Below are 22680 nucleotides of genomic sequence, written 5' to 3' on the forward strand. Positions count from 1 at the left end.
GCCATGACAAGGTTTATATATAGAGAGGCCATTGACCTTGTATATTACTTTTTTTTTTTAAAGATTTATTTATTTTATTGCAAAGTCAGATATACAGAGAGGAGGAGAGACAGAGAGGAAGATCTTCCGTCCGATGATTCACTCCCCAAGTGAGCCGCAACGGGTCAGTGCGCGCCGATCCGAAGCCGGGAACCAGGAACCTCCTCCAGGTCTCCCACGCGGGTGCAGTGTCCCAATGCACTGGGCCATCCTCAACTGCTTTCCCAGGCCACAAGCAGGGAGCTGGATGGGAAGTGGAGCTGCCGGGATTAGAACCAGCGCCCATATGGGATCCCAGGGCTTTCAAGGCGAGGACTTTAGCCCCTGGGCCACGCCGCCGGGCCCAGACCTTGTATATTACTTTTACATGCTGTAACTTCATCAAACTTTTATGAATTCCAGTAGTCTTTCAGTTGAATCGTTTGGCTTCCCTATGTACATGGGATCATGTTATCAGGAAACAGGGATAAATTGACTTCCTCCTTTCCAGTTGGAATCCCTTTAATTTCTTTTTCTTATTTATTGGTTCTGCAACTTCCAGAACCATATAACAATGTGAGTGGGCATCTTGTTTGATTTTTTTTTTAGTTTTAATGTAATTGTATTTTTTAGTATTGTTAATATTGCTTATATGGTTGAGAGAGATGATTGCCTATGTGGGTCTCTGATTAAGGTAGGGAGGATCGAGGTATGGAGGGAAGTGGGCAGATATATGTTTCAATTTTCTTTTCCTCCAGTATTTACAATGGAGGAAGGAGTGAAGGCCATTTCCATCACTCCATCAGCATGTGGGGATGGGAGACAGTAATTTGATAACAGCTTAAAGACGCCATTGAGGGTGTTATCTGCGTGGCTTTGACATTTTCGAGACATCATCAGCTTTGCTGTACTAAGGTTAAAAAATATTTTCCAAGGTCTTTTGGCTGACCAAGTTCATCTCAGTGCACATCCACAGAGCCAGACACTTGCTGCAAAGCTTGGTCAAGAGAGTTGTTCATCCTGTTCTGCTTTCCATCCTCTGATGAGGCACTCAATGCCTCTGCTGGTTTAGATGAATGCTGGATGCGGTGTCCCCCATGTGCCTCTTGGTATGCTGTCCACTGCACAGGCATCAGAAACTGAGGAGGCCCAGTCCTGACACATGGACTCCAAGGTCAGACCACACATCCTGGGGTTTTCCCTGTTGCTGGAATCTAGCCATCTAGCCATCTAGTGGGGAGTTCCCCAAGAAACCTTACCTGGGGTGACCTCAAGACTTTTTAAGATTCTTATGTGTGCCAGCTGATTCTAGATCTTAATGGAAATTCTTCCAACATTCAATACATTGCTGGCTGTAAGTTTGTCATATATATTGCCTTGATTATATATAATATATATATACACATATATATTGTCTTGGTTGTGTAAAGGAATCTTCTGTTCAGTTTGCTTAAGGTTGTTTGGCTTTAATCAGGAATGATTGTTGTATCTATGAACTTTCTATAGTGAATTTGCATATAACTTGGAGTGTTTTGATCTTGTTATTATTGGCTCATTATTGTCTTCAGGAAGCAGCACAACTTGAGTCAATATACTGCTTAACTTTGGATTGTTGCACTGAAGATTTTATGGTCGGCTTTCATTTCAAGTTATTTCACCAAACATACAGCTTTTTTCTTTTCTTCAGAAAACATGTTTTCATTCATGTCAGATGCTTGCATTTAGAAGACTCAAGAAGACATTCTGGGTTAAGGAAGGACATAACAAGACAAATAAGTTTCTTTAATTGTGCAAAATAGGCTAAAAGTGAGTAATCTGTCGCTGGTAGTTTTGTACTGATTATTGCGGCAATATTGATCTTATCCGAACAAAATAACCTCTTTAGTTCTAACTGTGTTTCTAAAGAGTTAAAAAAGTTTATGGATTCTTAAATTTAAAATTACTGGAAAATAGAATAAACATGGGTATAATTATATCCTGACTCCTGACTGAAGGCAGCATATGGCCTGCGCGTTTATAACTTTAATTGTAGCACTCTGTATTTTCATCCTAAGCCTTTCTTCCTTCTCTCACTGAATTCTACCTGGAAGTTCTTGCTGATATTCCCATAAAATCCACTTTAAAAAAATCATGCAGAAGTTTTTCTTCATTGAGTCACTATTAAAGAACACTCAAGAGAGTGTATCAGGGTATTTCAGAGAACGGGGCCTCAGTTGATTCTTTTTCCACACTTCTTGCTGTGTGTGTGCCTTCTTTCCTACTGTCACTCTGTCTTGTACAGGTCAGTGGCCTAAAGCAAGTTAATGTTCCATCCCAAATTTAAAATAGAGTATACCTAGTATTATAATTTGATCAAGGTAGTAGGAATTATGTATAGTTTACCAGGAGCGCAAAGATAATAAAACTTTTAATCATAATAAACTGACTTTTCTTTTAAAAAATATCTGAAAAATAATGATATTAAGTGACTTAATTGTTTTTATTAGGTGTCTACATTGTCCCATTTTCAACTGTCAAACTTTATTTTTAGCTTATTAGTTGGAAATATATGTTTTTGAAAATGTTTCTCTTGATGACATGAAGTTGAACTTAATGTTAAAGTTTTTATTGTAAAATATGCTTCCTATCTCTGATATTAACTATAAACATAAGTAAATGAAATAATAATTTAATAATTAAATTATTTATATATGCAGTTTAGTTTTAACAGAAAATAATACTTATTCAAATATCAATGGCATAAGAAATAGAGTAAGAGTATTTTACTTCAAACTGAAATTTCTGAGTTGGTGTAGGAATACTTTTCTATAATATTTTTCATCCTAAGATTAACACTGAGTCCTCACTTCTATGCTTAAATGGCTGCAATAGATTTTGCCATGTTATTGAAATCCTTGAAGCGAAGAGATTGTCCAATAGAGGTTTAGTTGTTTCTTTCTGCATTCCAAATCTAAAAGCACGTAAGTGGGTTTGGTTTTGTCCTTTAGACAATGATTAAAAATGTTATAATGATACAAAGACAACTGGGAAAATACACAATATTTTGTAGGTTTAAGTGTGATATACGGAGTACGTCGAGGTAAATCTTAAATTGTATAAGGATAAACTTCAAAAAGTAATGTGTGAAAGAAAAGTTTTGGGTAGGCTGTATTGTTGGGGATCTTTGGAAAAAACCGTTATCGCGAGATTTACTATAAGCTCCTCAGTGTGGGGCTGAAAACTTTAATGATCTGCAGACAACAAGCCAGATGTCATTCCAGTCAGAATCCAAAGGCCTGGGAACTGGATTGGCCATTGTGTGGGTTCCGATCTCAGAGCCCTACTCTCCAGATCCCAGATGAGCTCCAACATTACCCTCTTCCAGGAAGACCCTCATAGATAGAACCAGAGTGCTTGGCCAATTACGTAGTTGCTCCTTGGCCCAGTCAGGTTGGGGTCAAATGAGCCATCATGAACCCCCTCCTTGCGGAATGTCAGCTAACAATGAACTCCTGTTTGCATTTGATTTTAATGATGTGACATTGGAATGAATAAGCACTGTTCTGTAGAGCAACAATGAAATAAACCCATCTATTCATTCCTGAAAAATATTTATAGATCAGCCACTTTTTATAAGGCTGTTCACAAGTTGCTAGAAATGCAACCATGAATGCTATATAAGTGATTTTTTCTCTCCTATAGTTTGAAGATAGATACTATATACAACTAATTCCTCAGTTAACTTGATTAATAACAATAGTGTAAGCACTTTCAATGCTGTTCTAGTTGTGCACCTGGGTGAACCCTACCCAGTTAGGGTTGTAGGGAGAGGGTTATAGTTAGGATTGATATTTGAGCTGATCTACGAAGGGGCGATGAAAACTCTGAAGTGGAGAAAATTACAGCAGGATAGTGTACAGCATGGATGAACAATCTCAACATTCTCAGAATGAAAAGATGTGTTCAAAGAACCAGGTCAAGGGCTGATGAAGTTGTAGCAGTGGGCACAGTGCCAAGTATAAGTCAGGGCCTAGAAAACAGAAACCTGTGGTTTCGATGCAGCAAGCTGACGCAAAAGGCATTGGTCATTAAGAGGAACCTCCGAGTATCAACTGGAAAGAGGATGTCTCATGAACAAGAACTCTTTTTAATGACTTTCTCAGCAATACAGATTAGGAACACAGTTTTCTCCAGGAATTTTGAATATTCTTCCTCCATGCCAGCTGCCAAGCTATGCGTTTTGTTTTTCAGAGCCTAATAATTTGTTACTATTTTTAGTTTGCGAACGCAAAATGCATTCTTGGTGGAGTACAGTTCAACACTTTTGAGAGACATAGTAATGAATCTAAGATATCGTAATATACAGTACTTGCACAGTTCCTAAGTGCCCCCCCTCCATTTCTGTCCTTTTGTAGCAGACCTTTTTCACAGCTCCAGTCTTTGGCAACCACTAATGTAAATTCTGCCTCTAGTTTCGCACATTCCAGGAGGCACATAAATTGAGTAATGTCTGTTGCCTTTTGTTAATACGAGATTTTACACTTAGAAAATCTGTTTAACATTCATCCATGTTTTATGTATTACTAATTTTTCCTTTCATGGTAGAACATTATTAGCTTCTATGGATATACCACAAATTGAGATTTTCTTGTTTTCTATTTTGTAGAAGCAGAGTTACAGTAAAAGAAGGAAACAGAGAGAGCTAGGGGATTAACCTTCACTCACTGGTTCACTGGACCAGACTGAAGCCAGGAGCCAGGAGCTTCAGCCAGGTCTCCCACATGGGAGTTAGTGGCTCAAATACTTGACCTACCTCTTCCTGCCTTCCCAGGTGCATTATCAGGAAGCTGGAAAACAATTGGAATAGCCAGGATTCCAGCTGGCACTCCATTAAAAGATACCAGCATCAGAAACCATGGCTTAACCTACTGTGCAACAATGCTAGCCCATTAATATACCACAGCTCATCTGTTTTTCAGTTGAGGAATTTATGATTTGGATGGATTGTGAATAAAGCTGTTATAAACATATGTGTACAGATTTTGCTGTGGCCATGTTTCTGTTCACTTTGGTAAATTTCTAGGAGTGGGATTCCTGGGTCATGTCGTAGATATATTTTTAACTATTTAAGAAACTACAAATTTTTTTTCCTTAAAGTACTGTCATTTGGGGATAGTTGTATCATTGCTGTGTGATAATAGCTGTATTTGATATCTTTCTAGGGCTGTGTTTTATGCCATCTATTCCAGTAGATACCTAGTGGTATCTCATTGTGATTTTAGTTTGAATTTCATTAATGCCTATTAATATTGAGCTTATTTTTGTATGCTTATTTGATAAACTCCTAAATCTCTGTCTTTTTTGCAATAAGTATATGTTCCAGTGTTCTGGAACTGTTTAAAAAATATTGTCTTTTTGTTGAGTTTTGAAAATTCTTAATGTATGGTGGATATTGATCTTTAGTTAGAACTTTGCTTAACAAGTTTTTTTTTTTTTTGCTAGACTTGCCTTTACCTTCTCTCTTTCTCTTTTTAAAAACATGTGTTTCATTTTTATTTGAAAGACACAGTTAAAGAGAAAGAAGGAAAGACAGAAAGAAAAAGATCTTCCATTCATGAGATCACTCCCTACAACTCTCAATTTCTTCCCTGTAGTTAGTTGAGGGAGGGAAAGAGAGCAGAGTGAGGACTGTTTCCGTTTTCCTGATTAAGCCTACATTGTGTCCCTTGTCTTGGAGTGAGCTCTCTCAGCAATCTTGTCCAACCCCTTTTTGGCTGGTGTTGTTATGTTGCCACTAGTGCTGTCCTGGTAGTAATGTTTTATGGCCAACTATCACCCCACTCTTACAGCTCCAGTATGTGGGGCATATGAGAGAAGAGCCTGACTTGGGGCTTTCATTCCATGCTGTTTAGCCAGAATTGTGATTGATTTTTACAAAGAAAACCCTGTAAGTTTGAAAGAAAAGTCTGTAAGGAACCGTGAATTCTCCAAGAGTGTTCTTGGGGTACTTGCACTTTTCGTTCACTCATCGCTTAACTCTGTTAGCTGACTTTTGAGTTTCTTTTTTCCCCCTCCCCAGCATACAGCTGCATCTGCTGCAGGTAGCCTGTAAGTGTCTGGCTCTCCTTAGTTTGGTGGCCATTTAGTAACCCTGTGACCTGAGGTCTCTGAGAAATTGGAGAAGTGTTAAACTTCTAACTTGTCTAACTTGTTTTGTTGTGAAAATTAGGAGGAACACTGTAGTTCTGTATATCTGAAGAGGTAAAGAGAGTTGAAACCTGATGTTCAACTGTAAACATTTTAGTTCTAAGGAAACTATTGTACATGTTCATTCTTCATTTGTGTCATCGAATAGAAACTATTTATTTATTTATACCAGCTTTATGTATTGTTTTATTGTTATTTTTTGTGATACAGTTTTGTAGGTATAGGGATTCTCCCCTCCACCTGTCTTCGCTCACTCCCCAAGTGACCAGTGGACACAGCTGGACCATGCCAAAGCTCAGAGCCTGCATCTCTATCCCAGTCACCCATCTGCATACAGGAGCTTATGTTCTTTGGCATTGTAAGTTGCTTCGCAGTACATTGACAAGAGAGCTGAGTGAGAGGTAGAGCAGCTTGGACTCCGACTGGTGCTCATCTGATATGTATGTAGTATAGATAGGTAGATAGATAGATTTTTAATGTATAACCACCAAACGGTTTAATTATCTTAAAGATCATAAATTTAAATGTAAGAACTGAAAATACAGAACTTAGAATAGATGATAGGAGATTTTTAGAATGACAGATTTTTAAAAAATTGCTTAGGACAAAAAAGACATGAACCATTAAAAATAAAACTGATAAACTGGTGTTTATCAACACTAAAAATGTCTGAAAACATAATGGGGAAAATAAAAAGCCATGAACTAGGAAACAAAATTTGCAGAAGGAACATAAACTGTATCTAAAACACATGAAGAAATCTCAAAACTCAGAAACACACCTGCTTTTGAAATCATAAACAAAGCAGTTTGAACAGATATTTACTAAAGATTATATGGATGACAACCAATAAACCCGTAAAAGGTATTTAACGTTTTAAATCATTGACAAAATGAAAATTAAAACACAATGAAATATCTGTATCTACCAATTATTTTGAAAAAAAGAAATCAAAGCCTGACAGTATCAAGTGTTGGCCAGGATGGGGAGCAACCAGAACACTCAAATACTGCTGTTAGAAATGTAAAATGGTACAACTTTGAAAAAGCTTAACAGATTTCTTAAAGTTAAAAAACATACTTGTTGTATGACTCAAAAATTCCACTGTTTTACACAAAAGAAAAGGGTAATCACAGAGTCATGTACATGTTTACAGCAGCTTTACTCATAATGGAAAAAAAACTGAAAACAACAGATGTCGCAGGATATTTGTCTTAGGGTATATCTGTGCAATACAATATTTTTCAGGAATAAAAAAAGAACAAAGTGGATGAATCTCAACGAATTATCCTAAGTAAAAGAAGCCAGACCCAGAAAACTACAGACTGTAAGATTCATTTACATACAATTCTGGTAAAGGCTAAACTTTTAGTTTACTAACATAAACTATACTGGTGGTAACAAGATCTGGGGGCAAGACAAAGAGGGAATGAAAGAGAATCAATAATCTTTCTGGGAAGAAAGAAATGTTCTTTGTGCAATTTGCGTAATGCTTACCTCGAAATGAATCATTAGTATTTATTTAAAAAATCGGCTTTAGTCTGTTGTCAGTTGTTAGTACAGAACCAAACTACAATGCCTATCAAATGTAAGTTATGTTTTGTTTTGTGTTTTTCCTGTTCCTTTCTTTTTCTTCTCTTTGTTGACTGGGGGTGGGAGAAGGCAGAGGAAAAGGGAATACTCTGCTCATCAGCACCTGGAAATGGGGAACAATCGTTTGATGAAGTCTTAGAGACCCCATTGTGGGGAAGATGTTCTGAGGGTGTTATCTGCATGGTTTTGATATTTTCGAGACATCATCAGCTTTGCTGCACTGGAGTTGAGAAAAATTTTTCCAAGGTCTTTTGGCTGACCAAGTTCATCTCAGTGCACATCCACAGAGCCAGACACTTGCTGCAGAGCTTGGCCAAGAGAGTTATTCATCCTGTTCTGCTTTCCATCCTCTGATGAGGCACTCAGTGTCCTCTGCTGGCTTAGATGAATGCTGGATGTGGTGTCCCCCATGTGCCTCTTGGTATGCCGTCCACTGCACAGGCATCAGAAACTGAGGAGGCCCAGTCCTGACACATGGACTCCAAGGTCAGACCACACATCCTGGGGTTTTCCCTGTTGCTGGAATCTAGCCATCTAGCCATCTAGTGGGGGGTTCCCCAAGATACTTTACCTGGGGTGACCTCAGACTTGACTCTTGTGTGTGCCAGCTAGTGCAGGTTACGGTTCTGTACGTCAACCTGCACAGGCAAATGCACATACTGGTGGGTGCAGCTGCCTGGTCAGTTCCTCCCCACTAACTGATGGGGACTGTGGCCCAGTCTAGCCCAGCTACCATAGGCCAGTCTTCATACACGTGACTGAGTGTCCCTGCTTAATCAGGGCAACCCCCAAGAACCCTCACCAGGTCTGCCCCAAGCCTGATTTTTTGTGTGTGCCAGCCTGTTCTGTCACTATTGTGGGTAGTTTTTTCCAGAGTAAACATTTGTCATAAACCTTTTTCCTATTATATGATTTCAATACATTTTTGCATCAAAATATTAATTTTTCATTAACTGTGCATTTAATGTGGATACACCAGAAAAATTGGTTTTAGATGACTATCTGTGTTTCTAATACTTTGTGTTTGTGTACTTTGGTGAGATTTTTCACTTGACGGAACAACAAATTGTCACCTGATCAAAAATGTGAATAGGTATGGCACATGGCTTACTTATTTCCAAATAGGCCTTTTGAAAGAATTGAAGGAAACCAAATATGGTAATTCCAAGCTCAGTAAATGCTGTTTTCTAGCATTTTGAGATAACAGCTTTTCCATTAAGTATCAGTCATTTATGATGCAATTGTTTCAAGTGTTTCTTTGTGATATGCTAAGAATTGTTTTGAGTGTTGAGATTCTAATAGCAAATAAAACAGGTCCTGGATCTGGTAGAACAAACCTTTAGAGACAGGAGGTGTGAAGGTTGGATAACTTCATTCCCAACCTTGTAACAAAAGCAGTAGAAACTAAGAATACAGCATCAGTATGCATTTTAAAGTATTATGAACTCTAATAACAACAACAAAATCCTGCTGAGCCAAAGTAACAATGGTGATGGTAAAGACTATTTTAGATACGCTGTTGAGAAGAGAGGGAGCCCTGTTTCACTGCTATAATTTCTGATGAAACCCTAAGGTTAAGAAATTCTGTCTTAGGGAGCTTTCTGGGCAGAGAGAGTAGCAATTGGGTATGGGTCCTAAATTAAAGCTTGACATTAGAAAGGAAAGAACTATGTGCTGAAACAGAATGAAAAACTCAGGAATGATTTCTAGGATTTTGTTTTGAGAAACTGATGTGATGGAGTACTATCTAGTGATGTGGGAAAACAATGGGGACGAAATAAATTTAGAGAGAATGTTTCTTTAAACATTCATATGAAGTGGCTAATAGCTTGATAATTTATTATTTTTGAGTTTAGATGTGAGGTCAGAATAGAAAAGAGTAGTTCAGCATTATCATGGATTAAATTCTGATTTTAACATGGCTAAGAAAAAAATTTTTTTTAAAGATTTATTTATTTTTCTTACAAAGTCAGATATTCAGAGAGGAGGAGAGACAGAGAGAAAGGTCTTTCCTCTGATGATTCACTCCCCAAATGGTCACAACAAATCGAGCTGCGCCAATCTGAAGCCAACAGCCAGGAGCTTCTTCTGGATATCCTACATGGGTGCAGGGTCCCTAGGCTTTTGGTCATCCTCGACTGCTTTCCCAGGCCACAAGCAGGGAGGAGGATGGGAAGTGGAGCTGCCAGGATTAGAACTGGCGCCCATATGGGATCCCAGGGCGTTCAAGGCAAGTACTTTAGCTGCTAGGCCACGCCACCGGGCCCTGGCTAAGAAAATTTTAAATCATTCTGGAAAATAGGCTGAAAGCAAGAAATAGAATATAAAAAGTTATATAGGTTTTGAAGTTATGAATTATTTACAAATCCAAACCTTGTTGTAATGTGGAAGTTAATACCAAATTGGCTCAGAACTTTATGAATGTTTTAAAAAAACAAACTCATACTATGGATATCAGGAACACTAAAGCTCTTAGGTGGGACCATTGAGATATCTTCTAAACCAGAAGTTACTGTGGACTCAAATAAGCATAAAGGAGGTGCAAAAAAGGCATGGCAGAATGAGTCACAAATGAACTATGTGCAAAAATTCAGGTATTAAGGATTGGTGTGGTTGGTGGTTGTACTGAAAAGCCCTATCTTTCATACATCCCCACATCTTCTGATCTTAACTGGTTAGGCAGAAGTTAAAGCTCAATAAAGTGTTCATGCCATAATTGAGTCATAAGGTTTCTTGCTAGCCTGGACATGTCATACACTAACTGGTAGTCACTGCTCCGGAAAGAATGATTGATCCAAACTCAGGAAATGTGCAAGAAAAAAGGACTTTATCTGGGGAACTTAGGTGTTGCAGTTCAGGGTACACAGATTCAGATATCTCAGAAAGAAGTTCTGAGGAAGAGAGGAAAATTTGGAGCTTATATGGGCTGCCAAATGCCAAGAAACAATTAGATTACATCCCGGAAGATAGAGAAATGTATAAACACAATAGAAGCATCCACCAACCAGGGGACAGATAACCTTTTGATATGAATATGCAGCCTCTGGGCACAGTGTGTCATGTGCATTGTATGGTCTTTCAGGTCATTCCACATACCTGTGGTCCAAAATGGAGATGACCAAAGTGCACTGCTAGTCAGGAAAGTGCACATTCCTACAGAACAGTCAGAATCTTGTGAAAAGTCCTGGCCCATTCAGAGCCTCCCAGTTCCATTCAAAGCTCTTTCATATTGTTTTCATCATAATTTCCTCCAAAAAGATGGTCACAAAACATAAAAATAATTTCAAGAACAGAAGGAAAAGAAATCTGAAAAGAAGTAGGGGACACAAAACAGGAGAGAGTGTTGTCATGGAACAAAAAGAAATTTGTGGCCAAATATTTTGTCTTAAATTAAACCATAATTAGCAATTGCCTGTGTTAAGCATTTGCATGAAGCAGTGATATAAATGCTCAAAAGAGAGATTGTGAAATAGCAGAATGAGAAGGGACGTGCCACAAATATATTTATGGAGCTATTTTTTTTTATTCATTGATTACATTGTATTATGTGATACAGTTTCATAGGTACTGTGATTCTCCCCACCCCTCTCCACACCCTCCCCCCATGGTGGATTACTCCACCTTGTTGCATAACTGCAGTTCAAGTTCAGTTGAGATTTCCTCATTGCAAGCATATACTATACATAGAGTCCAGCATCTTATAGTCCAGTCAAGTTCCTCAGCTTCTTGGGGAGACCCTGTCTGGTCCGAGGGCAGAACCAGCAGAGTATCATCCCGATCAATTAAAAGCTCCAACATACCATCAGCAACAATCAACTTCGTTGTGGAATTCATTGATATAGTATTAAGTAACCAATATGTTGAAAACAAATGTGATTTCTTAACCACATTCTGTGGTCACCTCATTGACATTTCAATTTTAGTTTATACACAACATATAACATAACATACATAAAATAATATGTTTTACATAACATCATATCATCTTAAATTAAGGCAGACATGTGGTATCTAACCTTTTGGGATTGGCTCATTTCCCTTAGCATTATGGTTTCCAGTTGGGCCCATTTGGCCACAAAAAAAACTGCATTTTGTTTTTTTTCAATAGCTGAGTAGTATTCCATGGAGTAGATGAACCATAGCTTTCTTATCCATTCCTCTGCTGATGGGCATTTTGGTTGCTTCCATGTTTTTGCAATTACTGATTGTGCTGCTATGAACATAGGGGTGCATGTTGGTTTCTCATAAAGCAAGTGGTCTGCATATATTCGTAGGAGTGCTATCGCTGAATCATACGGTATGTCGATTTTGAGTTGTTTGAATGTTCTGCATACTGATTTCCATAGAGGCTGTACTAACCTGCAGCCCCACCAGCAGTGGAGTAGGGTTCCCTTTTCCCTGCATCCTCGCCAAGAAGTGTTGTTGGTGCTTTTTTTCATGTGGGCCACTCTTACTGGCGTTAAGTGGTACCTCATTGATGTTTTAATTTGGATTTTCCTTATTGCCAGGGAACTTGAGCATTTTTTCATGTTTATTTGCCATTTGGGATTGTTCTTTTGTGAAATGTCTGCCCATTTCCCGTGCCCATTTCTTGAGTGGCTTGTTTGTTTGGGCATTTTGGTTGTTTTATAGTTCTTTGTATATTCTGGAAATTAGCCCTCTGTCACCTATGTAGTGGGTGAAGATCTTCTCCCATTCTGTGGGTTGCTTTTTTACTTTGTTGATTGTTTCCTATTTAAATTAATAAGTAAATGACATGCTTTAGATATGGGCTATCTATAGGGCTATGGGACTCTGGAGGGAAAAAAAATCACACTTTAAAATCCTGTTGGGTTAAAATTATTGAAGAAGAATGAGAATTTTTTTTTTTCTAACCTCTCAAATAGGATACAAAGGAATTTTAAAGTAACAAGATGCTTCATAGGCAAATAGAATCAGAAATGTGCTCTAAAGACAGTGCTCTGAGGACATATATCATGCCTAAACTGGAAACCCTACTTCTAATAATATATCCAGTACACTGTGAAATAATGTGAACAAGAATATGGTAGATTTAAAGTTAAATCCTTTTTCTATAATGTAAATTTGAAATCAGTTATTTCACAAATTAAAAAAAAAGAAATGCAGAGGGAAGGAGAAAAGCAGGGAAGGAGGATGAAATAGAACAATTGTGGTTTTAAAATTTTATGTATGAACTGTATTCAATCTGTGTTTAAACTAATTTTTCAAAGAACTAAAAAGAACTTAGCCATATCTGCAATCACATTAAATATCGATGACAAAAAAAATCTCATTTAAGTGGAAGAGTTTGTGCAGCTGAGAATACAAAATATAACTTATAGTGTCTTTAAGAAATATACTTTATAGATAAAGAGGCAAATAGCTTAAATATAAAAAAATGAAAAACTATGTGTAATGCTTACCCAAATTAAAAAAAATCTGTTAATTAATATCAGAAAAAAATAGATTTTTTACAAAATCACAAGACATAACAAATGTTATCAGAATATCATAATAATAAAAGGATTAGTTCCCCCAAAAGATACAATAATCACAAATGTCTGTATCCCTCATGCCAGAGATTCAGCATTAAGGATATAAAACTACTGCAAGAAGAGGGAATGAAATCTGCACTTGTATATTAATATGTTAACACTCTTCTTTCAATAATTGCTAGAAAATCAGTCAATACATAGAACAGTTTAACAGCAGTGTCAGCAAATTGGCTTAATTTGCATATATAACAGTCCCTCCAACAGCAGCAGGATATACCTTCTTCTCCACTGCATACATGCTTGCTAAGAGATGTATTCTGTGCTACAGCAAAAGCTCAAAAATTTTTGACAAATTCAGTTACACACGTGTATCTTCTGATCACAATTTGTTTTTATTTTGGTGTTAGTAATCTAAAGATACCTATAAAATCTCCAAATATTTAGAAGGTGTACACATCACTGCTGACTAACCTGTTTGCATAAAATAGTCAAACGAAAACTATTTGGAAGTGAATGATAATGAAAAAAGTCTAGAAATGTATAGCATTAACAAATTATAAGAGAAGAAAAACGTGAAGAACGAATAACCTGGGACAAGCAAAAGGAAGGCGATTATCACCAAATCTTGTCAGTTTTGCTCAACAAATCACTGTCCTTCCTATGGGATGTTGGACTCTATGCTTGGCAAATTCTCCAGGGAGGGAACTTCAACTACACTTGAACTATGGTTGTGCAGCGGGGTGGAGGAACCCACCATGGGGGGAAGGCGGGGGGGAGAATCCCAGATTCTATGTAATTACAACACAATGTAATTAATGAATAAATTTAATTAAAAAAATCACTGTCCTTCATGTTCCCTACTGCTACTGCATTATTATTTTGGTTACAGTTAGTGGTCTCTGCAGTTTAATGAGGCTTAAAACTGTTAGAGTCACAAAAACTGGGATGAATAGCTGCCCTCATGCAGTTTCTGGAGCCCGATTTGAACATCAGTCCCTTATCACTTGGAGTAACCTTAGCAAAGTTACAGTTAGAGTTCTGCTTTGGTCGCCTCGTTTGGAAATGAGCGTGACTCTAGGACCCATTCAAAAGGGCCTAACTGAGACTGATTAGATACAAGACTTGTAAAGTCCCTTAAGGCCCAAGAAGTACTAACTTGACAGCAGTGGTAACACTAGTGATTCAGGATGCATAATTTTTTTTCTCCTTTGAAGTTCTAAGAGACCTCTGTCTCACTGCTTCCTCTTAGATTTACCATCCTGCCTCAGGTTTCCTTTCAGATGCACCAGAGTTATCTTTCTAAACAAAAACATGGACACAATAACTCTAGGCTTAAAATATTAAAGTGGTTTTTAGTACACTGAGGGCCAAGTCCAAATTTCATATACAGTGTTTACAAAACTCAGTATTTATTCATTTCCGCAAAGATTTTCCTTCATGAATTTTCTCTGAGATCTCCTCCCTTACTTATTTGCTGATATTTCTTTCTTCTAAGCTGTTGCCCTAGCAGCCCCCACCCCACTCAGGGTGTACTCCCCTGTTCTATCTCTTCCTTTTGATAGATTTTCTACTGGCTTATTGCCTTCCCAACCTCAATTCTCAACTTCCCTGACCTCTGTCCCACACCTTCCCTAGCAAAAATAGATTAGATTGACTTGCTTCATACAACAGCATCTGTTATCTCTGACGATGAGATGGCAGAGCCCTGTTGGTATAGTATAGGATATTGTGGAACCATTTGTATTGCTCATTCTTCATTGACTTTCTTGGTGCTCAGAGCAATCAAAAGATGCAGGTTTTCCCAAATGTAGCTTGTTCCTTCTACAGAATTGCCCTGCCTTGTCTTCTGCAAATAATACAGTTAATATTGAATATCCATTATTTGAATATTTCTGTGACATTCTCTGTCTTGCCTGTTTCTTTCCCTTGAGGTGATAATCTTCGGTCACTGTGTTAATTTTACCACATTCTATCGTAGCACAGAGCACACCACCTTGAAATTATTTTCTACTCTGGATTGCAATGATGTCCAATCTTTATTTAGGATCTGTTCTACACTTGTATGTTAGATTCTGGAGGTACAATCATAAGTAAAAAGACAGTTTTTCCTATGCTTATAGTCTGAAAGAAAAAAATTCAATGATGTTAAATAAGCGTTAAAAAGTACATCCAGTCAGAAGAAACTGAAAATAAAAGGCCCATGTGTGGTGATGTCTACTAAGTGTCACCAAAACAAGGCTGGTGAGGCCGGCTGCAGAAGGACCATGGTAGAGACGTTTAAGTCATTAGGCCATTTAAGCCAGAGGGAACAGGTGGTGGAGTTTGGATAGAATTATGATGGGACCAATTGAAATGGAGTTGAGAGAATTTTAGAAAGAGGTATTGATTGCTACACAGGGATGAAATTGTGGAAATCACAGTGAAATATTAAGAAGTGAGTTGCAGTTATTTTCCTTGTAAATTTCTGCTGTTCAAAACTGATTGGATTCGTCCCCACTAGAGGAGTAGTTGCATGCTTACTTTCTGAAGAAATGGCCAATCTTTGCCAGAGTGGAAGTATCATTTTTACTTCTCATCAGTAATGGGTGAAAGATCGTTTTTTTCTACATCCTTCTTAGTATTTATTTATTTATAACTGATTTATTTTTAAATTATTTTATTACTTTTTGTTATTGTTTTTATGATACAGCTCCATAGGCTCTGGGTTTTCCTGTCCTCCCCAAGGTCCCTCCCCCTCCATTGGTTTCCCCTCTAGTATTATGATGCGTGGTTCTTCATGAACAATCATACATCCATTACGCTGTTATTAAAGTATTTCTTGATGTTGTAGGCGTGGACAGTGTTTGGAAGTCCAGCAACCTACTGCCAGAATATTTTCAGCTGTTTCACTGGGAGTCCATCTTTGGTCTGGCTGCAGAGACAGACTGCACTATGTTTCCACATCTGGACTTGTCAGTGTCCACTACACTTCTGTTATACATCCTATTAAATACAGAGCCAGTAAACACATTCAAAAACAGAGAAAGAAAATTTTCATCAACATGAAGTTAAAGTATATGCTACAAAAATACCAATGCAATGCTAGAGTGATGAAAAAGAAAATCAAAAACTTTGCAGAAATTGATGCTACTGCATGACCCATGTGGCACTGAAGAAATGACAGTAAAAACAAGAACATCATTACCCATGAGATGTAGCAAAAGCTCCTCCAGTGGGGAGGAATTAAATAATGATCAATTAGAAGTTTATAGGACATTTTTTTTTTGTTGGCAACATACTATTCTTGACCTAGGTAGTTAAAGTGTACTTCGTGTATTTATATTTGATGAATTTCACATTAATGCTTTCAAAAATATTTCTCAGTAAAGCATTTTTATCCCCTCCCCCACTCAAAAAACTGATCGGATTGATGTCTTCTTCATTGTCATATGTTCTCTGTGTCTTATGGAGCCCATGACACATCACAAGAAAATGAATAATCCAGGTATCATGTATGAAACAGTTGTATTTAGTTGTGATACTAATTACATGAGCAGAAAGTACATTAGTCAATGGACTAACCTTAGTCATTCCTTCCTTCTTTTGAAATTTAAAAATGAATCCACTGTCATGGAGAGTATATAGTTTATCTTTGTAGTATTTTAAAATGAAATTTTTTAAAGACAGGCTGCTATTAAGTGCAGTAATTTTGTAAGGAAAATGATAAGACATTTCCAACTTCTATGGAATTGTTAGCATTTTTCTCCTGGCAGTGACCACCAGAGTTTGTTTTGCTTTCCATTGCAATGCACAATTGTCACAAACAATACAAGCTTTTTATCATTCGTTTAACAAATCAGGAAAGGATGATTGAAATCTAGTTTCTGTTCTTATTGTCCTTCTTCTTAACTATGCTGAATTATTAACATACATGGCTATTGTTGAACGGTGAACTATTTATTCACGTAAGGTGAACAGATTGAACTCTGTGTCTATATAAACAATTAAAACAACATTTTTTCCTAAAACCTTAGTCCATTCTATTCTTAAAATACTTACAATTGGTAACTCTGGTGTGTGGATAGTAAACCCTAACATCCTAGCCAGTAACGTTCAGGATGCTCCTGTGGATGTGTTTTGCAGGTGTGTGCTGCTCCCACTTTTGGGAATGAAGCCCCCACAGCAGAGCCTGTACCTGCTCGTTGATTCTGTTGATGAAGGGTGTAACGTTACGGAAGGTGAACAGACGTCTACCAGCCTGTCTGGGACAGTCGCAGAGCTTCTAGCTGGTCACCATGAGTTCTTTCCACCGTGGCTGTTGCTCCTGTGTTCTGCCCGAAAACAGAGTAAGGCTGTTACAAAAATGTTTACTGGTAAGCATAATTACTCTATTACCGTCCTCAAAGATTTGTTGATGAACCAATGTATATATTTCTTTCTTAAGCGAAAGTAAGCATTTAAAAACGTGAATGTTGCATCACTTTTCTATCAGCTAGTCACAGCTGCACTTTATAAAAATTATGTTAGAAATAAGCTATAGAACGTTTCGAGATCATTTAAACATTGCTTATTTGTTTTAAGAGTCTTTTCCTTACTGCATTAGTAAAAGGTTGGAGTGTTTTATGTTGTATGCCCCATTATTAATCTGTAGGATTGCATTTACTAATGCAGTTTTCTTGTGACCAGTCTGTAGTACTTGTAACACTATCCTAATGGATCCTGAGTAGGCCTTCGGAGCACGGTGGTGGCTGGGGGGCTGTGAGTGCAGTCACAGCAGTCACTCCCAGTGTGTTTCTGGATGGAGGCAACGATAACAACCATGACACCTCTTGGAATCTATCCTTTTTGTTTAACCCATATCTGGTGAATGAGAGAACCATTCAAATAATGTATGAAAGTTTATAGTGAATGCTTTTTTTTTTTTTTTACTGCTTTCTTACTGAATTTTTTTTCTCTACTGTGCTTCCTCCAATCACATCATGTGAAGCACTTTCCTTTCTCCTGAAGGAAATAAAAGGAGTATAAAACAAGAACCTCTCATAGGATTTAGTATTTAATTGGAGAGATATTAATTAAATCAGTGATTAACTGGCCATATCACCCTGTAAGAAGTTTTGAACATTTTGCACTATGATGAAACCCCATTAATTACTTAGAATGTTTTTTCTGTAACTAATTCAATTCCCTCCATCAGATGGTCTCTGTAATTGCCTTGGCTCTGGTGGCAACACTTCCATTTCCTTGTATAGTATGCTTTTCCATTGCTAATGATGCAAATGTAATGAAAAAAATGTAGACGTAGAAGTGACAACAGCTAATATTATGTAACACTTGATTTGTGAGAGTTCATGAACTTGAAGCCCCTTGTAGTCTGTTATCTGCTCCTTCTTCGTCCTTATTCAAGGAACCAGTATTTCTAGCCGACTCTATGTATAGTTTCAGTACGTATTTGTGTACTGTGTGTACAAACTTGTTTTTATATAAATGAAATACAATATTTCCATCTTAGCTTTACTTACTCATTCACTGATTGTGTGAGCTCTTGTAACTTACATTCTTTGTGCTTCCATTTCCTCATCCGCTAAATTGAAGATTTTATTATTTTCTTCATAGATATAATATGAGGGTAAATGACAAGTTACACCTAATGCTCTTTAAGGTCAGGGGACAATCTCAAATAAAATTGCAACCCGGGCAGTTGCCTTACAGTAGATGGAAGCATCTGTGTTTGTGTGTCTCCGTCTCTCTCTAATTCTGACTTTCAAATAAACAAATCTTTAAAAATGAAAGTGAGGACAGCGTTGTGGTGGTGCAGGTTAAACCACTGCATGTACTTCTAGCATCCCATGTGAGTGCTCATTCAAGTTGTTGCAGCTGCACCTCAGATCCAGCTCCCCACCGATGTGCCTGGGAAAGCGGAGGAGGATGGCCCCTACATTCATGTGGGAAACCCAGGCTCCTGGCTTCAGCCTGGCCAGACTGACCACTGTAGACATTCAGGGAGTGAGTTAGCAGATGTAAAGTTCTCTTTCACTCTCTGTCTCTCCCTCTTGTCTTTCAACAAAAAAATAAATAAACCGTGTGTGTGTGTGTTTAGCTATTATTCTTACTGTTTTATTATGGGATTTTAGCAAACTTGTACATCTAGCTCATTGGTTTTAACTTTTTTTATAGTTATCTTTTCCCATGAATAAAGCTCTGGTTTATTTTTCCTTTGTTCTATTCATAAACATTTGGATTGTTTTCATTTTTTTTTCACTGGTGGTTAGGCATTTCTAATCTGAATTGAAATCTGAAATGCCACAACATCTGAAACTTTCTGAATAGCAAACATGATACCACAAGTGGAAAATTATACATTTGAAACTTTGTTTTCTTTGCAAAATTATTAAAAATATATAGAACCACCTTGGTACCATATGTTTAAGATATATATGAACCATTAAATGAGTTTTGTGTTTAGACTTGGGTACCAATCCTAAAATTCCTCTTAATATAAATTCAAGTATTTCAAAACCTGAAAAAAAGTTTAAAATAATAGATAGATAAAGACCTTCCTGGACATCCCTGGCCATGCACTTGTGGTAGAAGTTTCTAGGCTTGGGATTGTCCAGTTACAGGTAATGGGCAGTTTGAACTTTAGTCAGTGTTGCCAGGTCACTAGTTAGTACACTTGAACTAATTTATACTCTTGTTGACAACACAGGAGAGTTCTCTTTCCTCTGTGTTCTCGTCACTCAGCATCTTTTTGCTTTCACACCTACTTCTTACTGGTCTCTGCCCAAATATCATTGGCACACAGGTTTCTGACCATATTTGCTATTCCAGGGTTACTTTTGCTCTCCCAGTTACCTGTACAGTCTATCTGTTTTTATTTTCTTCATATGTCTTAGCTTTTCTGAGACTGGGAGTCTTCCGTCTTGTCCACAGCTCTATCCCTTCATCCAGAACAAACCTTGGGACAACACAGTCAGTTGTTTGGAAAATAATTGAATTTCCCTTGACAGCAGTGTATCTAATTGTAATATGTTCATAACATGGGGATTACAAGTATGTTATTCAAAGTTACACTTTTCGAAAGTGATTATTTTCAGTATCCTTAATTCAAGATATAGATTAACCCTTGCTGTTAAGGATCATATAACTGTTTCTATGTAAATCATTATTAATATGTCTTTGCATTTTCATCTCTTAGATTTAACCAGTTTGAACCTACTCTATAAAATTCTCTACTTGCCTGTAGAATTAATTATTTCAGGTCCCTGTTTGTTTTCCTTCATTCACCATCTTTCTTTCACAGCATTCTGTACCCAATCCCATCTTCACAAAAACAACAAACATAAAGTCAAACAAAACAGAGTCTTTGGTCTATCACTTAATATGCTGTAATATCTTTTCAGATACATAGGTACTTATCTCACAGGCTTCATCTAAAAAAAAAGTTATTTGTGATAAGTGCAGTTGATCATTTTTTGGTCTCTTTTACCCCATTTTCAAGGCACCGAACCTTTTAGTGTAGAGGTTTAGCCATGGGTCTCTCTTAATCATCTTCGATTTCAACCACAAGCTCTTAGTAGATTAGGTTTAAATTATAGGTATTTGTTCATAGCCATAATTATCATAGGTTATATGATCTTTCAAGTTAGTCATTGAGTAATGTGCAACATCATTTTGGAAAGATTTAAATACAGTGAAATATAAGATGGTATTATTTTTATTACTCTTTCATGAGCAACATGCCAAGTGCTTTCCTTTTGGAAGTTCGATTATTTTTGTGAATTTCTAGAAACTAAAGCAAATAGACACACAAAAGATTTGGAAGCAAGTCATTTCAAGTCACCGGTAGCTGTGGATAGCTGTACATTTCTAGGCATGGTTTAAACCCTTAAGTAATCAGCATTTTTTTCCATAGCAGTTAATTTTTAAAGTATTTTTGTTGAGGCTTTTGTAATTGTGCTTGCATGTATGTAAAATTATAAATTCCATTTTTATATAAGCTTAGGTCTAGAAGAATTTGCTATTTCCTCCTATCCCATTCTTGACCAGCTGTAGGTTTTGTTTTTTTGTTTTTAGTGAATTTTCCCAGTATATTAAACTTGATCTCGGAAAATTCCAACACTGTTGTTTGTCCTTCAGTGACTCCTTTGCAATCCTGTTAGCAAAACCAAAGCTAATGTTAACCTCTACTTCATCACATTCACCAACCCTCACACTGTCTAGCTCTCACTGATAATTTCAATATCCATTTTCTGTCTGTGCTGTCGCTGCCTTCGTGAGCTCATCCACTCAGCACTTTGTTCTTCTGTAAGAATACACCACAATCTAATAATTTTACATTTGCAGAAAATGAAGTTGTGATTCTCTTTAAACAACTTAAAGTAAGGGCCCGGCACGGTGGCCTAGCAGCTAAAGTCCTCACCTTGAACACACTGGGATCCCATGTGGGTGCCAGTTCTAATCCTGGCAGCTCCACTATCCATCCAGCTCCTTGCTTGTGGTCTGGGAAAGCAGTCGAGGATGACCAAAAGCCTTGGGATCCTGCACCCGTGTCGGAGACCCGAAGAGCTCCTGTCTCCTGGCTTCGGATCGGCACAGCACCGGCCATTGCAGTCATCTGGGGAGTGAATCATTGGACGGAAGATCTTCCTCTCTGTCTCTCCTCCTCTCTGTATCTGATTTTGTAATGAAAATAATTAAATCTTTTTTTAAAAAATGACTTAAAGTGAGTTTTAGTCAGCTGCAACTATAGTAGTTTAGGTATGTTTTAAATTTTTTTTGCAGTGAATTTTTATGAATGTAGTTTAGCTAAGTTGCATCCTAATTGAGTCAGCCTACTTACTACCAGCCTGACATTTAGTATTTTCATTTTTTAAGGGGTAAAATAATGCAACTTAAAAGCAGCAATAGGTTGTACTCTTTTTGGAGATGAATATTCAGTCTATGGGCACAAATATTTATATGACAAAGATCATCATGTAAAAACAAGTCTTATGTGTTATATATCCTTTATGGTTTGTTTGTTTGACTTTTGTTTTATGATCATTTGGGAGTTCAGAAAATCTTAAAAGAGTTTGTGGGGGCAGCTGTTTGGCATAGCTGTTTAAGATGCCACTGGGAATGCTCACATACCTCCTGAGTTGGAGTTCTGGCTCCATTCCCAGTACAGCTTTCTGCTAATGTGCGTTGGTCTCTGCAACCAGGAGAGACCCAGAGTCACTGGCTACTGAATTCAGCCTAGCCCAGCCTGGTTGTTTGCAGGCAACAGGGGAGTAAAACACTGGATGTGAGATCTCTCTTTCCTCTCCTCCCTCTCTTTGAACTTCCCTTTCTCTCCCGTTCTCATTCTGACTTTTGAAATAAATAAGTTAACTTCAAAGTTGTAACGGATATCTAATATTTAATGCTTAGT

At 37.4% G+C, this 22680-nt stretch overlaps 1 protein-coding gene across 1 annotated transcript in view; it reads left to right on the forward strand.

The window, feature by feature from the left end:
- Nucleotides 1-22680, forward strand: part of ANKRD50 (ankyrin repeat domain containing 50) — a 46129-nt gene that overhangs the window by 14826 nt on the left and 8623 nt on the right. The window contains exon 3 of the mRNA XM_058666877.1: nucleotides 17415-17644. Coding sequence (XP_058522860.1) covers nucleotides 17415-17644 — 230 coding nt within the window. The remainder of the gene's footprint in view (nucleotides 1-17414; nucleotides 17645-22680) is intronic.

This window comes from Ochotona princeps, chromosome 7, assembly GCF_030435755.1.
Source record: "Ochotona princeps isolate mOchPri1 chromosome 7, mOchPri1.hap1, whole genome shotgun sequence".
NCBI classification, from domain to species: Eukaryota; Metazoa; Chordata; class Mammalia; order Lagomorpha; family Ochotonidae; genus Ochotona; species Ochotona princeps.